Here is a 27,545-nt window from a genome sequence, read left to right as displayed (position 1 = left end):
AGAAAAATAAGATTTTGGTGAAATCTTGTCTAAGTGGCTTTAACACTATTAGAGAACTTAAAAAACTGTTACAATATCAAACTGTTTTAGAATAGCAACATAAAGTTGGGGTTACTGTTTCAGATGTATATTCATGTAAAAATTAGGTTTTAGTATTGGCACTTAGGTAACAAAGGAAAATATGGTATATATATTTGTATTTTAATGAAATACTGGCACCATATAAAATGTTAATTTTTAACTCAGTGGGCCAGAATTTCAGTGTGGATATGGAAAAAGAGATTGTCATTTTATAAACTGCAAGAATAAATATATGTGTTTTAAATACTGAAGTATTCAGTTTTAAATTTTTCTTTCATTTTGAAAACATGCAAGAGCTAAACTAGAGTTTTAATTAGTGGTTAAAAGCAGTGAATAAATAAACCTGTCTAAAAATTAAAAAAAAAAAAAAAGAAAGCTGAGCACTGAAGAATTGATGCTTTTGAACTGTGGTGTTGGAGAAGACTCTTGAGAGTCCCTTGGACTGCAAGGAGATCCAACCAGTCAATCGTAAAGGATATCAGTCCTGAATATACATTGGAAGGACTGATGTTGAAGCTGAAACTCCAATACTTTGTCCACCTGATGCAAAGAACTGACTCCTTAGAAAAAATCCTGATACTGGGAAAGACTGAAGGTGGGAAGAGACGGGGATGACAGAGGATGAGATGGTTGGATGGCATCACCAACTTGGACATGAGTTTGAGTAAGTTCCAAGAATTGGTGATAGACAGGGAAGCCTTTGCAAGTCCATGGGCTCACAAAGAGTTGGACAGGACTGAGCAACTGAACTGAACTGATACATTATATCAAAGATATAAGAATGACTAATAAGCACATGAAAAGATGTTCAACATTATTACTCAGAGAAATGCTAGTTTAAAATCATAATGAGATACTTCTTAATACTAAATGGCTATAATCAGAAAGACCAAAAATGATAGGTCTTGGAGATATGGAGAAACTGGAATCTTCATGCATTGTTGGTGGAAATGTAAAATGATATGGCCACTTTGGAAGATACTTTGGCAGTGTCTTTAAAAGTTAATCATAAATGTACCTTCCTACCCAATAGTTCCCCCAAGAGAACAGCAAACATTTCCACAAAAACTTTTACACAATGATCATAGCAGCATTATTCATAATAATCAAAAACTGAAAACAAGCCATTACCCACCAACTGGTGAATGAATTAAATGTCATGTAGTCTCTCCATGCAGTGGAATACTTTTAAGACAAAAGGAAGTATTGATTCCTACTACAACATGGATAAACCTTGAAAACAGCGTGCTAACTGAAGGAAGGTAGATGCAAAAGACTACAAATCAAGTGATTCATTTATATTATGTGTCTGGGAAAGGTAAATCTACAGATCAAAAAGCAGACAACTGGAGGCTGTTGGTGGGAACAAGCATGACTGCAGATAGGCGCTAGGGACCTTTTTCAGTCATAAACTAGATGGGGTGATGGCTGTACCACTCTGTCAATATATTAAAAACCATTGAATTTTATACTTAAATTGGGTGAATTTTATGGCATATAAATTGTATCTCTCTAAATCTATTTTTTTTTTAAAGATGAGATGGGTGCTTGCCTTGGCAGCACATGTACTAAAATTATAACAATACAGAGATAGGGATTAACAGATACTAACTACTATATATAAAATCAATAAACAATAAGGATTTACTGTATAGCTCAGGGAACTATATTCAGTATCCTATAATAACCTGCAATGGAAAAGAATGGAGGGGAATATATGTATAGATACAGACGTATGTATAACTGAATTACTTTGCTGTACACCTGAGCAATATTTAAACCAACTAAATCATTTTTTAATTTTTTTTTTAATTAAAAAAGATGAGATGGGAAGCAAGAGGTTATGCCAAACACTATGTATTCTTGCAGGTAGCTTCCTGCTAACCTTGTGAGGTGGATGATGGCATCTTATTTTGTTGTTGAGGACACTGAAGCTCAGCAAACATCAATTCCCTGATCAAAATTGCCCAAGTAATTGAGTTGCTAAGAATATACATAAAAGATATATGTTGATTAAAATGTGATTTACTGACTGGGAGAAATAATTTGAAGTTCTTACTAAGTTATTGTACTCTAGTGCTCATGGGACATTCATGCTGAAGACACTTAGAATGTGACTGGAGGACGCCGGAGTGTATGGTTAGCTGCTCCGTTGTCTGCGTCTTTGAGACCCTGTGGACTGTAGCCCATCTTTGTCCACAGAATTTCCCACGCAAGAATACTGGAGTAGGTTGCAGTTTCCTCCTCCGGGGGATCTTCTCAACCCAGGGATCAAACCTGAGTCCCCTATGTCTCATTGGAGATTGGCATTATTGGATTGTGTCTCTTTGGCAGGCACATTTTTTACCATTGTGCCACCTGGGAAGTGGTTGGAAGATAAAACCAGAAAAAACTACTTAGAGTGGTTTCTGGAGTCATTGTCTCTTCAGATCAGATCAGTCGCTGAGTCATGTCCAACTCTTTGCAACCCCATGAATCGCAGCACGCCAGGCCTCCATCACCAACTCCTAGAGTTCACTCAGACTCACGTCCATTGAGTCAGTGATGCCATCCAGCCATCTCATCCTCTGTCGTCCCCTTCTCCTCCTGCCCCCAATCTCTCCCAGCATCAGAGTCTTTTCCAATGAGTCAACTCTTCCCATGAGGTGGCCAAAGTACTGGAGTTTCAGCTTTAGCATCATTCCTTCCAAAGAACACCCAGGGCTGATCTCTTTCAGAATGGACTAGTTGGATCTCCTTGCAGTCCAAGGGACTCTCAAGAGTCTTCTCCAACACCACAGTTCAAAAGCATCAATTCTTCGGCACTCAGCTTTCTTCACAGTCCAACTCTCACATCCATACATGACCACTGGAAAAACCATAGCCTTGACTAGATGAACCTTTGTTAGCAAAGTAATGTCTCTGCTTTTGAATATGCTATCTAGGTTGGTCATAACTTTCCTTCCAAGGAGTAAGCATCTTTTAATTTCATGCCTGCAGTCACCATCTGCAGTGATTTTGGAACCCAGAAAAATAAAGCCTGACACTGTTTCCACTGTTTCCCCATCTATTTCCCATGAAGTGATGGGACCGGATGCCATGATCTTCGTTTTCTGAATGTTGAGCTTTAAACCAACTTTTTCACTCTCCACTTTCACTTTCATCAAGAGGCTTTTGAGTTCCTCTTCACTTTCTGCCATAAGGGTGGTGTCATCTGCATATCTCAGGTTATTGATATTTCTCCCGGCAATCTTGATTCCAGCTTGTGCTTCATCCAGTCCAGCATTTCTCATGATGTACTCTGCATATAAGTTAAATAAGCACGGTGACAATATACAGCCTTGACGTACTCCTTTTCCTATTTGGAACCAGTCTGTTGTTCCATGTCCCGTTCTAACTGTTGCCTCCTGACCTGCATACAGATTTCTCAAGAAGCAGATCAGGTGTTCTGGTATTCCCATCTCTTTCAGAATTTTCCACAGTTTATTGTGATCCACACAGTCAAAGGCTTTGGCATAGTCAATAAAGCAGAAATAGATGTTTTTCTGGAACTCTCTTGCTTTTTCCATGATCCAGCAGATGTTGGCAATTTGATCTCTGGTTCCTCTGCCTTTGTCCCTTAGCTTATCTTAAATTCACTGATGAAATTATTCAGATTTTCTTTGTATACATGTGGGATTTTAAGAAAGTGATGCTGAGTAGTCTAAAAATGGCTGTGGAGAGTGAAGAAAGAGTGAAATAAATGTCACTTTAAGCTTTTGACCTCAAGATATGGGCGATTTCATCTCAGAACTTTGAAAAGAAAGTAGTGCCCATAAGTGAAATCAAGTTAGATAACGTGAGAAATTGGTCAAGAAAAGATTGAAATTTACTAGCAGCAGAAGAGAAATGAGAAAAGACGTTTACCTTCCTACAGAACAGTGTGCACATCTTAGGAAAAGAGTGTCAAAAAGTGGAAAAGTGTTTGAATCTGCCAAACATAAGAGCCAACATAGCTTCAATAGCCCAGTGACATAAACTGATTTGATAGATTTAGAACTGAATGATGATATTGTGATTAATAATATCCACAAAGATGTAATTTGTACTTATGGACAGCACGAGTGAAGAGGGAATCATCTTATATTTTTGAGAAGGACAGAAAGAATAGTAAGTAAATCCTCCCTTTTCAGTTAACAGTAAGAAAGGTATGTTTACCTGAACCATTCAGAGACTACATAGCACTTTCATGTAACGTGATAGGAAATGGGGACAGTAGAGTCAGTACTGAAGTAGATGGGGTCTGATTTCCTCCTAGCTCTGTGATGTATTTGCTATGACCAGTGCATTTTCTTGGCAAAATTCTATTAGTCTTTGCCCTGCTTCAGTCCGTATTTCAAGGCCAAATTTTCCTGTTACTCCAGGTGTTTCTTGACTTCCTACTTTTGCATTCCAGTCCCCTATAATGAAAACGACATCTGTTTTGGGTGTTAGTTCTAAAAGGTCTTGTAGGTCTTCATAGTACCGTTCAACTTCAGCTTCTTCAGTGTTACTGGTTGGGGCATAGACTTGGATTACTGTGATATTGAATGGTTTGCCTTGAAAACACCCTCTTCCAACAACACAAGAGAAGATTCTACACATGGACATCACCAGATGGTCAACACCGAAATCAGATGGATTATATTCTTTGCAGCCAAAAATGGAGAAGCTCTATACAGTCAGCAAAAACAAGACCAGGAGCTGACTGTGGCTCAGATCATGAGCTCCTTATCACCAAATTCATTCTTAAATTGAAGAAAATAGGGAAAACCACTAGACCAGTCAGGTATGACCTAAATCAAATCCCTTATGACTATACAGTGGAAGTGAGAAATAGATTTAAGGGCCTAGATCTGATAGATAGAGTGCCTGATGAACTATGGAATGAGGTTCGTGACATTGTATAGGAGACAGGGATCAAGACCATCCCCATGGAAAAGAAATGCAAACAAGCAAAATGGCTGTCTGGGGAGGCCTTACAAATAGCTGTGAAAAGAAGAGAAGCAAAAAGCAAAGGAGAAAAGGAAAGATAAAAGCATCTGAATGCAGAGTTCCAAAGAATAGCAAGAAGAGATAAGAAAGCCTTCCTCAGCAATCAATGCAAAGAAATAGAGGAAAACAGCAGAATGGGAAAGACTAGAGATCTCTTCAAGAAAGTTAGAGATACCAAGGGAATATTTCATGCAAAGATGGGCTCAATAAAGGACAGAAATGGTATGGACCTAACAGAAGCAGAAGATATTAAGAAGAGGTGGCAAGAATACACAGAAGAATTATACAAAAAAGATCTTCATGACCCAGATAATCACGATGGTGTGATCACTGAACTAGAGCCAGACATCCTGGAATGTGAAGTCAAGTGGGCCTTAGAAAGCATCACTACAAACAAAGCTAGTGGAGGTGATGGAATTCCAGTTGAGCTATTTCAAATCCTGAAAGATGATGCTGTGAAAGTGCTGCACTCAATATGCCAGCAAATTTGGAAAACTCAGCAGTGGCCACAGGACTGGAAAAGGTCAGTTTTCATTCCAATCCCAAAGAAAAGCAATGCCAAAGAATGCTCAAACTATCGCACAATTGCACTCATCTCACACGCTAGTAAAGTAATGCTCAAAATTCTCCAAGCCAGGCTTCAGCAATACGTGAACCGTGAACTTCCAGATGCTCAAGCTGGTTTTAGAAAAGGCAGAGGAAGCAGAGATCAAATTGCCAACATCCGCTGGATCATGGAAAAAGCAAGAGAGTTCCAGAAAAACATCTATTTCTGCTTTATTGACTATGCCAAAGCCTTTGACTGTGTGGATCACAATAAACTGTGGAAAATTCTGAAAGAGATGGGAATACCAGAACACCTGACCTGCCTCTTGAGAAATCTGTATGCAGGTCAGGAAGCAACAGTTAGAATGGGACATGGAACAACAGACTGGTTCCAAATAGGAAAAGGAGTACGTCAAGGCTGTATATTGTCACCGTGCTTATTTAACTTATATGCAGAGTACATCATGAGAAATGCTGGACTGGAAGAAGCACAAGCTGGAATCAAGATTGCGGGGAGAAATATCAATAACCTGAGATATGCAGATGACACCACCCTTATGGCAGAAAGTGAAGAGGAACTCAAAAGCCTCTTGATGAAAGTGAAAGTGGAGAGTGAAAAAGTTGGCTTAAAGCTCAACATTCAGAAAACGAAGATCATGGCATCCGGTCCCATCACTTCATGGGAAATAGATGGGGAAACAGTGGAAACAGTGTCAGGCTTTATTTTTCTGGGTTCCAAAATCACTGCAGATGGTGACTGCAGGCATGAAATTAAAAGATGCTTACTCCTTGGAAGGAAAGTTATGACCAACCTAGATAGCATATTCAAAAGCAGAGACATTACTTTGCCAACAAAGGTTCTGTGGTCATGTATGGATGTGAGAGTTGGACTGTGAAGAAAGCTGAGCAGCAAAGAATTGATGCTTTTGAACTGTGGTGTTGGAGAAGACTCTTGAGAGTCCCTTGGACATCAAGGAGATTCAACCAGTCCATTCTGAAGGAGATCAGCCCTAGGATTTCTTTGGAAGGAATGATGCTAAAGCTGAAACTCCAGTACTTTGGCCACCTCATGGGAAGAGTTGACTCATTGGAAAAGACTCTGATGCTGGGAGGGATTGGGGGCAGAAGAAGAAGGGGATGACAGAGGATGAGATGGCTTGATGGCATCACCATGTCGATGGACGTGAGTCTGAGTTAACTCCAGGAGTTGGTGATAGACAGGGAGGCCTGGCGTGCTGCGAATCATGGGGTCACAAAGAGTCGGACACGACTGAGCGACCGAACTGAACTGTGATATGTGAAAGAAACGTTTCTTCACAGTAAAATGATGAGAGTTGAATTCTAGGTGTTCTTAGTACAGGTCAGAAAAAGGCTTCAGCATAGGTTTTAAAAGAACAAAACTGACTAATTTTTTAATACAGCTGTGAATAGAGAAGAGAGTCTTCTATAGCTTAGTGACAGATTTTATCACAGAGAAAATTTTTATATAGATCTTTTTTCTAATATGTTTATGGGTTTGAAATATTTATTTTGATTGGTGTAGTTCTTATATCATTTCTGAAGTCTTTTATACTTCTAGACATATGCCTTTAGTTATTTTTGTACTATTTCTGTAAATGTTATTAATATTTATTTTAGAAAAATATACATCTTTTTCTTGATTTCATTCCTTTGTTTTGATTTTTCTAAAGAGACTAAGCAGATTTCTAAATGAAAATGCTTTTCAGAAGCTTGGATTTTTTTCTTATACATATATCTCCAGAGCAGTTGTGTTCTATAGTTAGAGCTTCTGTGATTTTTTTTTTTTTAATAGGAAATTGGAATTGAAAAGCCATGTTCTCTGTTTCAGGGTTACTTTATTACTCTCGCCTCTTAAAGTAGGATTCATGGCTTTGGTTCTTACAATGTTTGTTTTTGTGGTTAATTTCCATAGAAACACTGAACGAGTTTAATAGAAAAGGACATGTTACTGGATGGTAGGTGATGCAGCTGAATCTAGAGTATGGCTGAATAAAGCAACCATCCTTCCAAAAACTGTTCCAGAAGGTCACTGTCCGGTGTGCTTCTCTCTCAGGCACTACAGACACCACCTCCAACAACACTGCAACCGTGATTTCCACGGCGCCTCCGGCCCCCTCGGCGGTCACCTCCCCCGCCCTGAGCCCCTCCCCTTCCGCCTCAGCCGCCACGTCCGAGGCGTCCAGCGCCAGCGAGACCAGCACCACACAGGCCACCTCCGCTCCTCTGTCCTCTCCTCTTGGGACCAGCCAGGTGATGGTGACAGCATCAGGGTTGCAAACAGCAGCAGCTGCCGCCCTCCAAGGAGCTGCCCAGTTGCCAGCAAATGCCAGTCTCGCTGCCATGGCTGCTGCTGCAGGACTAAACCCAGGCCTGATGGCACCCTCACAGTTTGCAGCTGGGTAAGGTGCTTTCTTACCTGTTTACATCTGAGAAACAACTCGGAGGTCATCCCTAGAGTTACTCATAGGGAATACTTTTCAACACTATCTTAAATGCAAAAGCAGAAAACCTTTAAAGCCATAATCTCTTTGAAATAGGTTGCTCTGTAGTAGCACAGGGACATTGATTGCGGTTGGACTAGAGTTTATATCATCAAAAAAACAAGAATTAGTTGTAAATATATTCTCTTCTCTGTCATTTTTTTCTCTTGCTTTGGAAAAAAGAGAACAAAGTAACTCAAAGAGTCAAAATGACTAAGTTTTACATTTTGTGTGGACCATAACCGTGCTTTGCTTTGTATAAGTGAGCATCAAGGAAAGCAGTAACTTGGAAGCACCATGTAAAGAGTATAAAAAGAATAACACATATTCCCGTATACTTCCCACCTGTATTTTCCTTTTTCTTGTCCCCTTGGGTATGTTGTCAGATTAACACATGTGTCTGCGTTGTGGTAATGTCTCTGCTCTTCTGGTCTTTCAGAGGTGCCTTACTCAGTCTCAATCCGGGACCCCTCGGTGGTGCTCTCAGCCCGGCTCTGATGAGCAACAGCACACTGGCAACTATTCAAGGTCAGCAGAATTGCTTCCCTTACTTTACTTTCTCTTTCTTTCCTTAGATGGAAGGAGTCTGCTTTGCTATAGGTGAAAGTGACGTGAAGAGATAGTTGAATTGATAAAGCTGACTACCCTGCGGACCAGGAATGTGTTCCTATAAAAAGCTTTGTAAGAAAAATAGAGGTGTCAGTTTGTAAGAATAGGAAATATGCTTGGTGTGGTGTATTAAGAAACCAGGATGGTACTTGCCTGGCGATCCAGCAGATAAAACCGCGCTTCCGCCACAGGGGACGCGGGTTCCATCCCTGGTCAGGGAACTAACATCCTGCCGGCTGCACAGTGTGGCCAGAAAACCAGAAAAAGAAACCGGCACTTTTATGCTACTATTTATCTTCCAATATAGGCTTGGAGATATTTCTTCCTAAATTTATCTAAATAGTCATCCAAGAACCATCCCCAGGCAAGCTTGACCAAGTAAAACTCCCCAGTCCCCATCCCCGCTCTCAAGAGCCATGTACAGGAAGGCTTTGTAACAAATTAACGTCGGAGGACAGCATGCAGCCTGCAGGAGTACTTCTAATTCCTGTTGGGTTCTGCCATCTATATATCCTCATCATTATAGAGCTTAGATTCTCTTGGATTTTAACATCTCTTTCCCAAGCCCACATGGGTCCCTTTTGGCCTTAGCATGCTATCCAGTCTAAAATGAGTCTAAGTCCACTCATCCTATATATTGAAGAGGCTGCTTTGTTTAGTATTTGAGCTTCATGTTTGAAGATGCTTGCTATTATGTGACTCAGGGAAACACTTTGAGACATCACTATACTAATCTCAGAATTTTTTCTTAAAATAATTCCTGCTTAAATGAGAGTTCTTGGAGCCAAAAACAGTTTTTAAACTGCTAAACTTCATTTAGGATTAGTGTTTCATGGATGATATCTCTACGGTATACTGTGGGCAGTTAGTTCCAAACAAATCCAAAATACCACCTAGATTACCTTACATTATATTGACTTTCTCATTGACTAAATCATATGTGAAATTGCTTCCTGGTTAGATCTGTAAAGCTTTTGTCATAAAATGATTTCTTTTTGGAGTAAGATTTGTGATAAATCACTTTTTCTCTTGCATTACAATGTGTCTCTGGTCTGTGGTGATGCTAAAAAGACCCAGCTGAGTACCGAACTGGACTATGCCCCTAAGCCTGGGGTCTCAGAGAATGCCAAGCTGCACCCGGACTCACTGTTCTGTACTCATTGTGTGATCATGTCCAAAGTCAGGGACGTTCCCTCAGTTCCTCTTGCTTTTTTTAATTATGTAAGAAATCAAATTTTTAATGCCCCTAGGAAAAACCCTCAAATATACATGTGAGGGTGTGATTATATGGGTGAGGGGATTGTTGGGGGTTTTCAGATACAGGAAAAAATAGTCTTTTGAATGGAGTTAACTTTAGTCAGTAATTTTAATTAAATCAAAATTATTGGATTTAACAAATATTTCTGGGTAGATGAAATAAGTTGAGATTTCAAGATAAAAATATAACTCTGATTCTCTTCTCTCCTATCCTGTTCATGCTCATTAGAGTTTTCAGTCCTCTAGGCTCTTTTAAAATTATAAATAATCTTTGGTTGGTAAATTATAGCACTGTGATTAAGGGGGAAAATTCAGCTAAGGGATAAACTTTTTTCATCGGGGTTGTAGGAACGCTTAGGACGTTTGATGCGTTCTTTGTCTTCTCCAGGCTGATACTAACACTCTCCTTCCTGCCTGTTTCCGGGGGTTTGTCTGTAGCTCTTGCTTCTGGTGGCTCTCTGCCAATAACGTCACTGGACGCAACTGGGAACCTGGTGTTCGCCAACGCAGGAGGAGCCCCCAACATCGTGACCGCCCCTCTCTTCCTGACCCCTCAGAACCTCTCTCTGCTCACCAGCAATCCAGTTAGCTTGGTCTCTGCCGCTGCAACCTCTGCAGGGAATTCTGGACCTGTAGCCAGCCTTCATGCCACCTCCACCTCCGCTGAGTCTATCCAGAACTCTCTCTTCACTGTGGCCTCTGCCAGCGGGGCTGCCTCCACCACCACCACCGCCTCCAAGGCACAGTGAGCTGGGCCGCGCGGCGCTGCTGGCAGAGACTGAAACACGTGATGGACTTCCTGTTGCCATGTTGCAAGGGCAAGGGAGAGGAGGGAGAGAAGAGAGGAAACACATGGCGGAAAAAAGAGATGGAGATGGGACAGCAAATTTGCCTAATTTTTTAATAAAACACTGTCTTTTCAGGATTGCTTCATGGATTGGAGAACTTTCTAACCAAAAATTAAAAAAAAAAACAAAAAAAAAAAGGCAGAAACAAAAGTCAAAAACAAACAAAAAAATAAGTGAAAGGACTACTTATCATTTCCAGCAGTCATGATGACGAGTTAAGGTGGGTTACCAATTCCGACATAGGAAGGGGATTTCTTGTTTGTCTAAATTTCTTTTTCTTTAAAAAAAATCATTTCTATGGGTCTGTTGTACAGGCCATTAAGTCATAACAAGGTGTTTATAATCATATCAATTGTGTTGGGGGTTCCTTTCTTAACTGGTACAATTTAGGCAGGCCTGTATTACTGTATCTCTATTGTTATTGTTGTTATTGTTTTATATATATATATATATATAGTTTGGACATGTTTATCTCTCGCTCCTGGATCCTATTTCAGCGAGCTCCCACACTGTGGGGTGGGAGGGCTTTAGGGTGAGAGGGGACTTACGCTCTTAACTGCGGGGAATGTTCTTGCCGGTTTCCTTATCCTTGATGACTCTTACAGAGGTGCTAGAAAATTATTTTCTTTTGCCACTTATGCAAGAGGCTTGGTGCAGAAGCTGAAGGCAGTGTGTGCAAACACTCCCACTCCACACACGCCCCCTCCCCCCCATCAGGTGGTGCCTTTGGAGCACTTTTGTGTAGGAAGGAATTCCTGCTGAACTGTAGCTCTCACTCACCCCAGATCATTGACCTGAGGCCCAGATCCTGTGGTGCAACAGTGCTGCTTTCTGCTACTTTCAGTGGAAACGGCTGTGCGTGTTGCAGGGCAGGATTTGGTTCCAAAGAGCAAAGACTACTGCAGACACCTGACTTGGTGGTTCTCCTGATTTCTTATCTCCTAAAATGCTCCTACTGTCGGTGTGTTTGTTTGTTTTTTCCACTTTGTGGAAGTTTTTCATCCAAACTTCCTTTAACTTACTTGGCAAAGAAGAAAATGAAACTGGGAACCTTTTCCCTTCTTTTGTTTATTGAAGGAACTCTACCAGACTATTTTTCATTGGTTTGGATCACCCAAAGAGGTGTGATGAGAAGAGTGTGAGGTTACCACGTTTTCCTCCAGCCACAGACTTCCTTTTCAGTAGATGGCTTATCAGTTCCTCTAACCCTGATACTCTCCTTGGTTCTCTGACTGGAGAAGGCACTAATTAGCCAGATACGGGATCTGTTGAACCTTTGAAAGACTTTGAGCAGGAACTTTGTACACACCTCACGTGTCTTCTTGGTTTGTTAGTGATGCTCCTGCTAGGTAGGTCTAAATGGCAATACACATCTCTTAATTCATTGTAGAAGGCAATTAGCTTCTGTAATTGTTTTCAGGGTGTTTCTAGACGATGTCAATGAGCCTATGAAAAGGAAATGTTTATAGGAGATGAATAGGAATGAAGGTTTCCCTTCTCCAGGAAGGGTAACCTGGAGATTGGATTTCCCTTTTTGTCAGTGTTCTGTTATTATAGTATCTGTATCCAAAAAAATTCCCAAAGACTGGATCGCTGCAATGCAGCTCATTTGAGCTCCCTTCTTACCGGAATTAAAGGTTCCCGCCTGGCATCTGTGGGTGCTTGTGTGCATCTCCAGTGGTTCCATGACTGCACTTTTTTCCCCTTCGAAGCTTGGGGCTGAGAGAGAGCTTACAGGTGATTTTTCTTCTTCTTGCTCTGCTTGTGTCCACGAGGGAGCTTGAATTCTGTGTATTTGTCTCAGTGTTGGGAAAGGCAGTGATACAGACACAGTGTGTGTTTTTGTTTGTGATCATTCAAGTTGGAGACAGGCATATTATTATTAAAAGGCCAGAAACGTTTTAGTTCCCTTGTTAATTTTTCTTCTGTTTCTTTTGTCTTCCCATTTTATTTCACAAAGTACCCTTCACCTTCCTAAAATCCCTCTAAAATCAGTGAACTGCAAGCAGGGAAACGATAACAAATGTCCATCCACCGTTTTTATGTGTGGTATGTTTTTTTAATGTTGTTTTTTTTTTTAACTAAGCTTGAACCAAAGTCAATTTTTAGCAAGCTGCTGTACTAATGGACTAGTTTATATCGTGCAGTTCAGACACATTGAGGAGATAGATGCTACTGACAATTTCTTTTTTTCATTTGTCTTTATTAATTTTATATAAAAGTTGCTGCTTGTTTTTAATCTTTTATGTTGGTAAATTGTAATATCCTCTGGGCAGACATTAACTTGATTTTTTAAGTAGTTTATTTAGTTTGGTGTGTAAATAGAATGGCAGTGTCAGTTACTAATTTTTCTCCTCTTCATCCCTCTGTTTCTCTGATGTAGTTGAATTTAACCTTTTACCCTGAGTTGACGTCTCTAATTTTAGTCTGTGCAGATGATTTTAGGGCTGTCAGTTATACTGTAGCTGCCCATAGGGATGGGTCCCTCCCTTGGGAGTGGTAGGTTAGGAGGAAGGATTCAGGGAGGAAAATGCTGATACCCACCAGACTGGGTTAGAGGTTGTAGCATTCATTTCCCAAATCGCTACCAAAGGAAGTGTTGAGTCCCAAGGGACTCAAGCCCAGTGGATTAAGAGGAGGAGCAAGGAAAGGCCATGTTTGTTTGTTTCCCTGTGTGGCTCAGAAATACTCCCTCTCCGAAATAAGATCACCAATAGACTTTCATATTAAAAAAAAGATACTAAGCTTTAAGTGTGAGTACAATGGTCTTCTATTCCCTGCCCTGTCTGTAGTGTCTAATCAGTTTGGGATAAAGGGATTCTGCCTTTGTGTGGGTATGAGTGTGGATCACTTTGTGAGGATAAACTTTAAACCAGCATAAAAACCTGTGTTCGAAAGAAGAAATATATCCTTTAGACAAAGGTAACTCTTAGAATTTTTCTTTTATTCTCTTATTTAGGAAACAAGTTGTGAAATGTATACACAAAACACTAAAACAGCTTGTTGATGGGTGTTTAACTTAAAATTGAATCCCCGTCATCATCCCTAGATTGTCTACTGACCATATTGCTTGATGACTCAGCCTTTAGTCCTTTTTTACTTTGTATCATCTTTTTTATCATCTCAAGAAATGCTTTGAATCTCCTAAGCTAAGGTACTCAGACTTAACTTTTAGCCACCTTATATGGGAGAGTCTGGAAATTAAGGAGTCCATTTGGCCAAAAAGAAATGTTTGGTAGAGTTTCTGCGCTTCTAAGAGAAAAGACCAGGTAGGTCATCACAGTTCATTGTGGTCCTTCTTTGTTTTCCCCTTAATCTTTATCCAGGTTTTATTTTATCCCTGAATTTGGTTAACACATGTTAAGCCAAAGACTAATTCCAAATGCATTTATAGTGATACTATATTTGCCCATGGTAATGGGCCCTGCCTGCGGAGTGATGAATGTAATTGCTTGAACCCTGCTTATCACAGCCAGGGCAGTTTGGTTATAAACTTTCTTTGTACCCTGTATAAATCTAAAGGACAGAGGAGAAAGACCTAGAAAAGGGCTTCTCAGAAGAACAATATTATTGTTCTTGAGTTAAGAAATATGTTGAGTGCTATGTTAGTTTAAATGTTTCTGAAGTTATATAGGCAGTCTTTTAGAATTAAAAAAAAAATTGTTCCTATCCATTTATGACTTGATATAAAACACACTTTCTTTTATTTATTTGTTAAGAAAGATCAATACCATCCCAGTTTGCCCAACTTACTACTAGAGAAATGGAACCAAAGGCATCCAACTTTGATTTTGTTTAGGGCCATACTGATTTGTACCTCATGGTAGCATTATTAGAAATTAGCATTTTCTAAAAGGGAAAATAAGATTAATTAAAAGATTTTTAGCGAGATTATCTTGCCAATTTATTCTACACAGTTCATCCATCGTTGGGAAGAAAAGCACAGTTATACCTCTCTCTTACGTTATTTTGTTCTATTACCCCTCATTTATTTGGTGGGAGAGAAGGTGGGAGAGAACCGTGTCTATATATTATGCAGAAGCACAGATACTTGCTTGACACAATATTTAAATTCAGCCCAATCTTTAACGTTAAATTTTCTATTTAAATTGCTGGGAAAGCTGGATACGTTTGCAAATCCAGGAAATTAATGTAGATGTTTAAAGTTGTAGATCCTGATAGTAAACATTGCAATTAGTATATAATAAACACTTGGCTTACAAAACAAACTCTTTGTAGTTCATAGTCTAAAGTTGTTCCCAAACCATATCACCCTCACAAAACTTTCTTTACCAAGACAAAAGTGAAATCATTACAATACGAAGAAACGAGAGAGAATGGACAGGGAGCTGACTCAAATGGGCAAGAATTGATGGATTCAGTTGATCATAACCATTGTGAGTTTCTTTTTGTATGTGTGTGTGAAAAGCATTTAGTTTAATCACAGCCCTGGCCATCTATGCACACAGTACAAACATGAACTTGGACAAAAATAGGATAAATAAATTGCTTTCACCATTAAAAACTAATACTAATCCTGTTCTACCATATACTTTTCTTAATCTAAAGAACTTAAATGGGACACCCCTGAAATTTTCAGTAAGATATTCAAAAGGATCCAGCCAGAGGGCAGGGAATATGTCTTTTCTCAGTTTTCCAGTTTATACCCAGATTTCCATATGATTTGTGAAGTTGCTTTCTTCTGAACATCCTTATTCATGAAGCAGTTCCATGTGTAGGCTCTTCTACCCTCAGCCTTTGCTTAAAGCAGTAAACATTCGTGGATTTTATGTTATTCTGTGATCTGGATCTCCTTTCCTCTCTTCCTTTTCACTTTGAATGGTGATACCTTAATCCATGAGGATAATGCTGGTGGGTAACAGCTAGCTTCTGGCACCTTCATAAAATACCTCAGCATAGCTTAGCATTGTTACAGAGCTGGTTTAAACTAAAAACCAAATAAATAAAAAGGAAAAACTTTATAAATAGTGGAAATAATTCTAGCTGTAGCATTTAGTTGAACTAATGTTTATTATGATTGATAAACATGACTGATGCTATATGTATTTGGGATCCTGTTTATAGGTTACAGTTTATAGGGTTAGGGAGGGGTGGGGGGAAGAGAAGAAGGTGATTATGTTAGAAGGAAAACATTGCATTGCGTGTGTGTGTGTGTGTGTGTGTGTGTGTTTCCTTATCTCTGTCTTGCCAAAGGAAACTCGATCATCCCTGTGTTTGGGTTTGGGGTTTTTGGCCTCTCTAAGGTCTGGGCTGCAGTGCAGTGCGTGGTGGCTTGCAGGTTACACATTTGTTATCCAGTTCAGGGTCCTCAAGGCATTTCTATCCCTTCCTGTGGCTGCCTGGGCCCCCCAGACCCTGCCAGGCTCTTCTGATGATTCATTACCTCTCATGTAGCAAGAGCTTAAGAGAAGGATTAATGTGTGAATGTTGGGGTATGTAGTTGAGAAATAGAGACAGAATTAGACAACACCCTTTAATTTGGAGAGGAAAAGAGAAATGAGTGATTGATGCATCTTAATCTTAGGAAATTAAAGTAAAACATTTTTTTGTCACCCTGTGTCACATTGTTGAATGTTGTACAGGTAGCACAGCAGTTTAAAACCTCACTTCCTTTTCTCATATCAAGGCGAATTCTGTCTTGACCAAAAATGCAAACAGAAGAAAACCAGATCAAGAAGTTGAAAGCCACCCAGCTCACCCGACACGTGTGATGGTGTGACCTTTAGAGACTGGTTAGTGAGACTGCCGAAAGTATTGTTCTTGGTGGGCTGTCTTGAATGAGAAATGATGCTGGTTTAGGAACAGTTAAGAGCCCTTTCTGGCCAGACTGTGGGACAGACTTTCTTGGCTTCCCAAGTTCAGATATAGACTCTGTGTCCAGAAAGGCTGTTTTTCAATAGGTGACCCTTCTCACAGAACCTAAGTGGGGTTCCGTTTGGATACCAAAGACACTGCATTGTTTATTCTTATGTTTTCCACACAAGCAGCAGAAATAAGGACAAAAAGCTGAAATTTGGAAAAAGCTTTACATTTGTCTCTCTACTTTTCCTCTCCCCTCTCTTCTTCCACCTCTATAATCTCCACTTTTTGAAAGAAGTCTTGTTGGTCATCCTAGCTTTGGGAAAGAGATTTATTTAGTTTCACTCTGCTGGTTCTGTAAAGATGCATAGAGTTGCTCAGTGTGGCAGTGATATTCTTGGAATTGCTGGGAAATTTAGAGGGAGTGTGGCAAAAGATGGGAGTAGGAGTCTTTTATTTCCCTTTATCCAACACTTACAGTGAGAACAAGTACCACCAGTGTGAGTTCAGATGCTATTTAGTTGTTCTGTCACTTGTAAAGGATAAGCATTTTTAAGAGCAAGAGTACATGAAGACCCGAAAGACCTTCTTTTATTCTTCCGTAGAGCTGTATTGTTACTGAATGTTTCTACGTATGGGCTCTAGAAACTTGAGTAATTCATTGTTTTGGTTTACTATTGATAAGACACAGAAAATGGGAGAGGGAAAAGAAACTTATTGTTTTTGATATTCTATCAAAAAATGATCAGGTTGCAGAACTTCATGACAGCTTTACCAGTAATCCTATTCTGGCATTATATAAAAGTGATATTAATATTATGTGACTTTTCAAAGTACTAGATAGGTCAGGAAGCAGGTAACAGGACTATTAAAGATAACAGCACTTGAAACAGTTGTGGAAAGACAGACCATACGTGACGGACCGCCGCTGTCGCAGAAGCGAAGCTTCTGGGGTGGGCAGGGCCGGCCCCGTAATGATTCTTTCTGACCCTGAATCAGCCCGTTCTGTACAGGACCGTGCCACCCAGGGTCACTTTCCAGTTCAAACCCAGGACACTGTCAAAGTTCAGACCCCAAAACTAATTTTCTATTAAAAAAGCAAGCAAAATATTGAAGTCTGATGCAAAGTTCCCCTGAGGTTGGTTTGTTTACTTGTTCATCATTGTTTTGAGCCAGCCACAACCTCACAAAAGCAGCTTAAGGCTTCTTTCGTGACTTGGCAGTGACATTGAGCTCTCTCACGTGATATGAGAAGTCTGCAGGCAGACAGTTGGGTACAGTGTTGTTTCCAGGATAAGACGTCCAAACACTTCTTTAAAATTGGGATCTCCTTCGAATGGAAAAGGGCAGAGCCAAGGGGAGAGAAGACTCTGTGCTCCTACCTGGTCCCACAGGGTCTCTTAAGTCTGAACAATAGCACAGGAAGGGAAAGCACTTTGAGAAGCAGAATGACAGTCCTGTTAGGAAAGGCTGTGGTTGTAGGCAACTGGAGGTGCCTACAATCAGAACGTCTTTGGTTCTGATCCTACACAGTTCTCCGTAAGGCGTAGACTTTCTGAGAGTAGAGTGGACCAGCCTGGTTGTGTTTAAAACTGCAAACAGTTCAGAGTGGGGGAAGGAGAGAGCCTAAGACTTGTTGTAACATTGGCTTTTGAGAGCGTAAATAGTGTGTCTCCTGAGCGCGGGTAAAAGGGAGAGACCGCCTTCTTCCAGCTTCTTACCTTTGCTTGAAGGGGCCTGTGTGCATTGCTCAGTCCACAGGAGGTTTCATTCCAAGGAAATGCCCTCGCCTACATTAGCCTGTAGTTCAGTCCCTGCAGCTGTGGCGATGGCAGAAACGAGGTGAGTAAGTGTGGGGGTTTCTGCCCACCACAAATCCAGGAGCTATCGTATACCTCATTTCTAACTCGTGACTGAGTAACATGCTTTAACTTTCTCTCACCCCTACAGAGTTGCCAAGTCTGCCCTCCCTCTTCTGAGTAATGTTGAACTCTGGCCTATAGCATCATGGGACCTGTAGCCTAGGGTGGGACTTCCCAAAGCCTCTGAACGTTGCTGCTTTAAAAGCTACTGCAAGCTGAGGGCAAATTGCAATCGTCTCTTTCTTTTTGTTGCAAGGGGTCTTCCCAGGACTCTTTAACATCTGTTCCCCGCCACCCTGCCCTTAGGGGCTGGCCAGCCCTCCCCAGACCCCCAGCCCCCACCACATCTCGGACTGCTGGCCACAGATCACCTCCTGTACTTGCCTTCTCCCTGGTAGGGAGAGGTCATCCCCTTCCCCTGTGAGGCCTCAGGGTTCTGCTTATTTTCAGGACTTTGGGTGGAAGGGAAGACACACCAAAGGCTCCTTTAACCTGACTGCTGCGTATACATTTCACTTTTTTCCTTTGACATGACCAAAAAAAATCCAAATATTTAAGTTTTTATTATTATTAATATTATTATTATTATTTGACAATCTTATATCCATTGGGCTGTCTAGAAGCTGCATCTCCAGCCCTTCACCTTTTCTTTGAATGTAGTTCCCAACCTTCAATTCCCACCCCCGATGAAAAAAAAAGCTTTGCCAGGTCTTACTACTGCTGCTATAAGCCAGGGGAGGGTGGTTTCTTTGTGTTGTTTTGCTTCATTTTTAAAATTTCCAGCCAAAACCAAAGATTTTTTAATGATTGTATAAACTCAAAACAAACAAAAAAACCAAAGAAAAGGGAAGTCTTCAGCATCAATCCAGTCTGTGGCGTCCTGGCATTAAGAGGAGGGGGCCGGGGTGGGGAGGTGGGGCCTCTGACGGTATTGGAAGGGCAGGGGGTCTGTTTTCCACGTTCCAGGTTTACAGAGGCAGATGCTCAGTAGCCTTGACTCTTGCCAGCTTGTGAACATGCCATGGAATAAATTGGCATTTCAGATTTTCCAAAACAGTGGACTGAAGCCCATCACCATGATAACATGCCCTATAGTTACCACGGTGATCCACCCCTACAACAGCCGTGGTCACCACGGGGGTTTAGCAGAGGGACTAGGATGGTTGGGGGTGCTGCTGGGCGCCCATGGACTCCACAGAGTGGGGGAAATTGAAGACACTGGTGCAGGATTGGCTGCTCTGCTGGGTGCTTTAACCTCTGGGGCGGTGCTGGCGGGTGAATACACGCCAAGTTGCCCTTCTGAGCCTTTTCTCTCTTTTCCTTTACTGGAACTGCTTGGAAGTGGCTGTCCTGTTTGTGAGAAAACATGCAGAACGATTATCGAGCTTTCCATTTCTCCTCATTGTAACTTGTTTCCTTTTGCAGCACCACTGTGCGACTATGCAGTGTATTTCACAACCTTTTGTGCTAGGTAGATGCCTGTGACTTTTTAACTTGGGGGGTGGGGGGTTGCAAATGAAGGAACTTTTTACATGGATCTTTTTAATCTCAGTTGATTGGGGAAGGGGGGGATTTGGTTTTAGGGTCATACAAGCTCTATCCCAAAGCAAAATCCAAATGTTAATAATATTAGCCTGATGCAGATACCAAAGATAATTTCTTTCCTGCAGAACCTTAGACTTGTGTATTAAGTACGATTACCCAGCACTTGCATTAGTCTAACCTCAGTAATTCCAAAGCTTAGATGTATATTTTGGTATATTTCTGGGATATTAAAAAAAAAAAGTCATTTCTTGTTTCAGTGTAATGCTCTTAAAGTCATAGCATGAAAATAACTGTCCTATTCTTAGTAGTTTGAATAATAGTATTTTTGTATGTTTGGGGTGTGTCTCTGTATGTATTAACATAACAGTTTTCACTGCCTAGGTGTTCATAATAAAAAAGAAAACAAAAAAGTTCTGAGTGTACATAATATTCAGTAATAAACTTCCACTGGGTTCAATTTGGATTGAATATTTGCTGATTACCAATCCCACCTGGGATTCCGCTTTGTTTTAAGGAGACAGTGATCGTGTTTTTCTAAAGCTGTTTTCTTTCTCTCTGTCTTTAAATATCTTAACTTTACCACCTTTCTCTTTTCTTGCCTTTTTTTTTTTTTAATATTGATTCAGGGGTGTTTTTCCACTGTTGTCAAGGGAGGAATACAAGGGGAAATTGACTCCTTGGTCTCCCCAAACTTTTTGTTTTATGTACTTAACTTTAAAATGTGAGTTTGAGTTCTCTTTTGTGGAAACTTAAGATGTGGTGTAAATGATTTTTTTCCAAAATTGTCCAGCAACTTTAATGAGGCAGTGACAATTCATAAGTAGTTTATTGGGAGTCCTTCTACATTTCTGCTTAGATAACTACAGTCTGGGTGGCTATTGTATAGCCTCACTGTCCCAGCATACCTAGTTAGCCATTTCCCCTCTGATAGGAATATTTCATAAGAATCAACTGATAACTTGGAGTTCAGGACCTCATTATCTGGGCCCTTGGGAAACACTTTTTCTTGGTTTTGAAAACCTGAAACACAAGCAACTTCACATTTGGGGGAATTAGCTGGTACCTCCTGAGGCCTGAGGAGGTGGTGGGGAATATGAGCGGTGCTGTCTCTTTAAAAGTGCCCTTTATAGGATCCCCTTCCTGAGGCTGCCTACAGGGGCTCTATAGGCTTGGGAAAGGTTGTGTAGGTGACAGTGAATCAGAATGAAATGGTAGATTTTGTGTAGATGCATTTGTCTGCTGTAATTTTTTATATATATTAAACTTACTGTAACTGTACAGTTCATTTCTGTTGTAAAACATCATTAAACCATTTTCCAAGTGTTTTCACATTGTTTGAGTTTCTCTGAAGTTGTCGTGTTGGTATTCTGGATGCTTCACGTATTCCCACACTACTCCCCTAAGCCTTCCAACTTATTTTTTCCAGCAGGTGCTCTCAGGAGCCCCAGGGTCCCTGTAAGCACGCTGGCTCCTCCCCCACCCTCACCCACCTCTTGCACACTTCCCCTTCTGCTCCATGGGGCCCTGTGGCCACCACCGTGCCCCCTCCCCAGGCCCTAGTGGTTTTCCAGGACCCTGAGTCTGGAGGCAGTGGTCTCCTTCAGGCCTGAGGACTTTGTGTGATCAAACACACAAGCCCTTGATTGACCTGTGAGAGAAATCTTCAAAACTCCCCTCTCACTGTGTATTTGACTTCAGAACTGGCATTGAACTTGACTTCTTCCAAATTGATTGTTTAAACTGCCACATGCCTCTAGCATTTCTTGCCAGGTCCTGAACACTCAGTCTCTGGTGTCCTCTGAAGGGCGGTAATCCTGAATTTGGCCTCTCCTTCTCCTGTCTGATGGGTCACAAACTTAGCTCCCTCTGGCTTCGTATAGCCAACATTTAGTGTCTTAATGCAATTAGTTGACTGCCTAAAAAGGAAAATTGGAATCTCAAAATGAATTTCCCAGAGAGAGGGAACTTCAGCCTGTTAACCTTTGGGAGGTGTCCTCTTTAACTAGTGTGTATGAACTGAATCTGTGCATCCCCTTAAATGAGGAGTCAGAGATTGAAAGAGAGCTCGCACTATGGCCTCAAGGTATGCTTGCTGTCCCAAAAGGGGCCCAAATGGAAGACAAATACTGTCTCTTTTCTCCCCTATGTTAAGTAATGCCTCTCTCTTTCCCAGTCCACCCTGTCTCATATTTATACCTTGCTTTTCAGTTTGTAAAGTTATTTTCTTAAAACAATTTTAATATGAGTCAGCTATTTGGTAGAGACAGCAGCAGGCTCAGAAGCATGAAAAGGACTTCAGGAAGCAAAACCCATTTGTCACAGGCAGATCTGAGGATAAGCACTGATTTCCACCTGTCTCCCTGTAGTTCTTTGTGAAAAGCTTATGTTCTAACCCGCTCCAGGGTTATCTGCGAAGCGAATTCCTCATGAAAGGATGTGAGTTCTCTTATTGCAGCCTTTTCTCTGACAACTAGGGCCACTCGCATCTTGATCTGGGGCTTTGTCCTGCCAGTTCATCCGCTCCATCCTCTCCCACTGGCCTTCTCCGTGTAGTTGTCTTGCACAAAGTCCAGTGAGTCCTATACCCCAGCCACCCTGGGCAAGCTCCTGCACCCATAGCTTACAGCCAGCTTTCCTCCTACTTCTTGAGTCAAAATCTTCACAGAATTAGGTCAAATTCTTATTTTTAGGCCAGCCATATGGGTCATACACAGCCTATATGAAACTTAGCTGACCTTAAAACTAGGTATGAGGTCGAGGCTTACTCATGTTGACTAACAGAGGGAAGCTAACTTCAGTTTCTAAGATGCCCCATAAGATGATGAAGCCGCAGCAGCCAAAAAAGAGCTGTCACTTTTCTTTATGCACTGCAGTCAGTGGGCGAGCAGCTGAAACAACATGGTATAATTTGCCCCATGACCAGGTTACAGAATTAGGGTTGAGTTTTCAGCCATTCTGTTCCACCTCAGAGATCTTTTCCTTCCACAAACCCTTCCACAGCTTCTGTACCTTGGTGAGCTCTGTCTACACCCTTTCATCAGCGGCCACTCATCCCTGCTTCTGCCTGAGGGTCCCATGTGGATCACAACACTGCAGCGTGATGCAGAGTTCTTTACATGGTGTGGACGAAATCCAGTGACAAGATTTTAAGTCCCTAAGTCTGTGATGATGCTTCTCTAGCCTTCTTGGTAGCTTGCAGTGTGCTAGGTACAGAAGAGGAAGGTGGTAGTTAATACTTGGCGGGTGGAACTCAATTCCCCTCTGAGGCCAGGGTACAGACTGAATGCCTCTGTGAGGTGTCCTGTCTCTGTGAGTTGCCTGGCAGAGAGGCACGTCACTCCTGTTGGAATCCCAAATGCTCAGGGGCTTTTAATAGCCATGGCCTTGCATTTCAATGCCTTTTGAAAATCTACCCAATATTAATTGGTGGCTTCATGAGTTCTTTTAGTTGCTATGTCACGTCCAACTCTTGAGACCCCATGGACTACGGCGCACCAGGCTCCTCTGGCCATGGGATTTCCCAGGCAAGAACGCTGGATGGAGTGGGCTGCCATCTTATTCTCCACGGCATCTTCCAATGTCTCCTGCACTGGCGGGCAGATTCCCACTGAGCCATCTGGGAAGGCTTACTGAGTTAGGGCCTTATAAACGGCCACTACAGTTAAGACAAAATACTGCTGGGGACAGGGTCACTTTTGGGGGCAGAATCTGACCCCCAAAATGTTTTTTTGTCCCTTCCCCATACCTTATAGACAGGTTTTGTGCTGTGGCACTGGCGGCTGTTCATGACCCCCAACACCCTCTCTCTTCCCGACACCCGGGTCCTCGGCTGGCCTCTCTCCTGTTCTCCCACCTGCACACCACAAGCTACTCCATGCTGTGAGCCCTGCACCCAGGGCTCTCCTATCACCTCCCACAGAAGGCCGTGCCCATCCTGACACCGTGTTGCCCCAGGCACAGCCCCGGGCTGGGCCACTGGATGCATCCTGCTCTCCTGCATGTTCCGGGGAACCATCCTGTTCTCTCCCAAGAATCAGCAGTCCTGCCCCCACTGCAGGGGCAGCAGGTGATTCCTTGATGAGTAGATGACCATTAGAGGCTTGACTGTCTAAATGAAGCTCACAGTAAAGCATTTTCACTAAAGGTATTTATTATGCAAAAGAGTAAGGCTCTAGCAAACCAGTATAAATTAAGACCGAGCAGAGTGGGTTTCCATCCATCGCCATGTGCCCTTGTATTACACAGCCCTGTTCCAACAACTCAGCTGAGGCTTTTTGTGATGCCACTGTCCTTTGGGATCTTTCTAGGTTCGAGCTATACCAGGTCGTCCTTCAAGGCCTTCCCCATGATGGGTTTGTCTCATTCCGTGAGGTGAGCAAGTGGCTGCAAAGAATGTGGTCTTGCTTCTCTCGCTGCCGGCTCACCTCGTTCACCATCTGCAATGACACCACTATGTTCTTCCATCCCAGACTCTTCACAGCTCGCTTCCCTGTGAGAGTGTGGGCTGCTTGAGGGCAAGGCTAGGCTTACTCATCTCTCGGTCCCAAAAGAGGCCCTGGCATACAAGTTCTGCCATGAGGAATGTACACTCGATTGCAGGAGGGCTCCTTCATGCCCCTCCCCAGGCCTCTGGCTCCCCTGCTCCCTTCCCTGACCTACCAGTACCAACTGCTACCTACCCCACCTTCCCCTCTGCCCGCTTCCGGGCCCAATTACCAGTTACATTGAAATTAGGGGGTAGGGTAACAACTGAAGCCAAATTTACAGCAGGAGCAAAGCTACTCAAAAATGGACAGAACAGTACAGGCTGTTAGGACATGCACTAACATTTGTGGTTTCTCTGGGGACTTTACAAAACACCCTGAATTCAGTTGCGTTTGAGAAGGAGGCCCGACTCCCAGGTAAGAGCCTGGAGCTGCAGGGAGTAGGGCCTGCCCAGTCCCCAGGAAACCAGAAAACCTCAGAACATGCCGCGTTCACAGTGGACTCTTCAGGAAGCACATGGGGATGCACACTTTCACGGCGTCCAAGGACAAAATTCTGTGTGAGTTTGGAACTGGGTATGACCAAATGTTACAACTTGAAGCATCCCATTCATAAAGAGAAATACTTGGGTGGTGGAGAAATGTGAGTGAACTAGGTTGTAAATGCTTTATCCTGTATCTTTAACAATCTAGGCGTCTACAGGTCTGGCCTGTGAGTGCTGAAACTCCAGGAGCTGTTAGCGAGGGGGCAAGGCTTGCATGTGGAGGGCGTCATAGGTGTCCTTGGTGGCCGTGCTGAGTCCCTGGGAAAAACAAATGAGAAAAGAGGAGGAGGTCAGAAGCCCTGTGTGCGCGTGGGCCGGCCGGAGGCCAGCAGGCGTCTGCTGCAACCTGGCCTGCGCCCCCCGCCAGCTCGGCAGCCCGGGAGCTGCCCCGCTGCCACAGCTGGGGGCTCTGTGTTTAGAGAAAGCTGGCTGTGCTCAGTGTACACAGTTCACACTGATTCGCAAAAACTAAGCGCCCGACTACAATAACACTTTCTATTTAAAGTTATTTTTCTTGATTTGTTTACTTCAATCTTCTCACCCACCCTATTAGGTGTGAGGATGAGGCAGAGCAAGGCTTCTGCAAGGGCCCAGAGCAGTGGAGAAAGAGGCAGGAAATGGCTTGTTCGGTGTCCTTAACTCAAGACCACACAGCCTCTGGGCAACTGCCACTTGTCTGCCTTGCCCTGTTCCCCCAGGGCTCCCAAGGCCTCTTCCTTAGAGTCAAGTGATGTGCTTAAAAGGCTGAATCCCAACCCTGCCTCAGGGACTGACTGGAAGAGCAGTCACTACAGGCCTGAATGGGTGCCCTTGGCTTGCCAAGTTCAGCTGTTGAAGGGCTGGCACTGCCAACAAGAAACACAAGGGAGCCTGACCGCGGTCCTGGTTAGATGGTGCCATCCTGGGAAGCAGGACCGGCAGTGTAGACCAGAGGCACCACCAGCTTGCACTTACCTGGTAAAGACCATCATGCCCCTTGCCTCTTCGCCGCTGGTTCTGTGGGAATGAGACAAGAAAAGGCTAGAAAGTCAGACAGTTGGCAGCAGCCTTCCTGCTCAAGGGTCCAACTCGGAGGGCCCCAGACAGAGCTGACCATCTCCTGGCCAGCAGCCCTGCCCAGGGAGAGAAAGGCCCTCAGGTCACTGGTTAGACCTTGGCCTCCGCAGAGTAAGGTGAGGCCGGGCTCTGTGAGGCCCAGGTTTGCTCCACCTGGTGCAGAACCTCATCATATTCTTGGATCTGGGCTGCATGGATGCTGGCCACACTGCCCACTGCTTAGAATAATCCAGCCTCCCTGCAGCTCTCAAAATTCTTGGCTAACTAAGAAAATCACTATGGAGGTTCTTCAAAAAACTAAAAGGATTACCATATGATCTTTTCCAGGCAAGAGTACTGGAGTAGGGTGCCATTGCCTTCTCCAGCCATATGATCTTAGAAAACTACAATTCAAAAGGATACATGCACCCCAAACAGGCCAAACAGGGGAGCAACCTAAACGTTCATCAAAAGATGAATGGACAAAGAAGATGTGGTACATATATATGACAGAATATTACTTGGCCATAAAAAAAAGAAATAATGCCATTTGCAGCAAATGGATGGACCCAGAGATTATCACACTAAGTAAGCCAGACAAAGACAAAAACCATATGATATTACTTACATATGGAATCTAAAAAGATTATACAAATGAATTTATTTACAAAACAGACTCACAGACTTATAGAGCAGACTTATGGTTGCCAAGAGGGTAGGGGGAAGGATAGACTGGGAGTTTGGGATTAGCAGATGCAAACTATTATTGATAAAATGGATAAATTATAAGGTCCCACTATATAGTACAGGGAAATATATTCAATATCCTGTGATTAACCGTAATGGAAAAGAATATGAAAAAGGATGTATATAATCACCAAATCACTTTAATTAACACAACACTGTAAATCAACTATATGTCAATGAAATAAATTTTTTAAAAATTCTCATCTAGTCATTTATACTCATTAAGAACGGCAACTATGTCATGGGTACAAGCTCCAGCTGTAGAGTCTGTTCAAATTCTGGCTCCCCATCACCAGCTACGTGACCCTGGGTAAGTTACAATAACTTACCCAGTGCCTGGAAGGGCACACATGTCTCATCAGGTTATTGTGGGCGTTAAATGAGACCATCTGCCTGGTAAAGCACGAGCCAGGCCAGCTTCATGGGCACGCTACATACGCAGTTACAGAGGGCTCAAACTTAGAAGGGTCAGTGCTCTGCGCTCACCATCTGGAAATTCTTAATCGTTTATGAACAAGGGCCCCACCATCCCAAGTGCTAAACATACTTTGACACACATTAATCACTTGACTATTATTAATGGTGACAGATTTTACCTTTTTTTGAAAAGCATAGGCCATTTTAGAATTTAACTTGGTTTTTAATCCTAAAGAGCATCAGTCCCGTCTGAGTA

General features: G+C 42.4%; 2 protein-coding genes across 7 annotated transcripts in view; one reads left to right on the top strand and one right to left on the bottom strand.

Moving 5' to 3' along the window:
- Positions 1–21,384, top strand: part of POU2F1 (POU class 2 homeobox 1) — a 399,485-nt gene extending 378,101 nt beyond the window's left edge. For all 6 annotated transcript variants that reach the window (XM_055587185.1, XM_055587184.1, XM_055587187.1 and 3 more), the window contains 3 exons: positions 7,694–8,039; positions 8,560–8,648; positions 10,425–21,384. In XM_055587185.1, the coding sequence (XP_055443160.1) occupies positions 7,694–8,039; positions 8,560–8,648; positions 10,425–10,735 (746 nt within the window). In that variant the 3' untranslated portion in view covers positions 10,736–21,384. The remainder of the gene's footprint in view (positions 1–7,693; positions 8,040–8,559; positions 8,649–10,424) is intronic.
- Positions 21,385–24,195: 2,811 nt separating this feature from the next.
- Positions 24,196–27,545, bottom strand: part of CD247 (CD247 molecule) — an 83,686-nt gene continuing 80,336 nt past the window's right edge. The window contains exons 7-8 of the mRNA XM_055587182.1: positions 26,045–26,086; positions 24,196–25,348 (exon numbers count right to left, since the gene is read on the bottom strand). Of these exons, the coding sequence (XP_055443157.1) occupies positions 25,283–25,348; positions 26,045–26,086 (108 nt within the window). The 3' untranslated portion in view covers positions 24,196–25,282. The remainder of the gene's footprint in view (positions 25,349–26,044; positions 26,087–27,545) is intronic.

The sequence above is a fragment of the Bubalus kerabau genome, chromosome 6 (genome assembly GCF_029407905.1).
Source record: "Bubalus kerabau isolate K-KA32 ecotype Philippines breed swamp buffalo chromosome 6, PCC_UOA_SB_1v2, whole genome shotgun sequence".
Lineage (NCBI taxonomy): Eukaryota > Metazoa > Chordata > Mammalia > Artiodactyla > Bovidae > Bubalus > Bubalus kerabau.
This window is presented reverse-complemented; position numbering and strand designations above follow the sequence as displayed.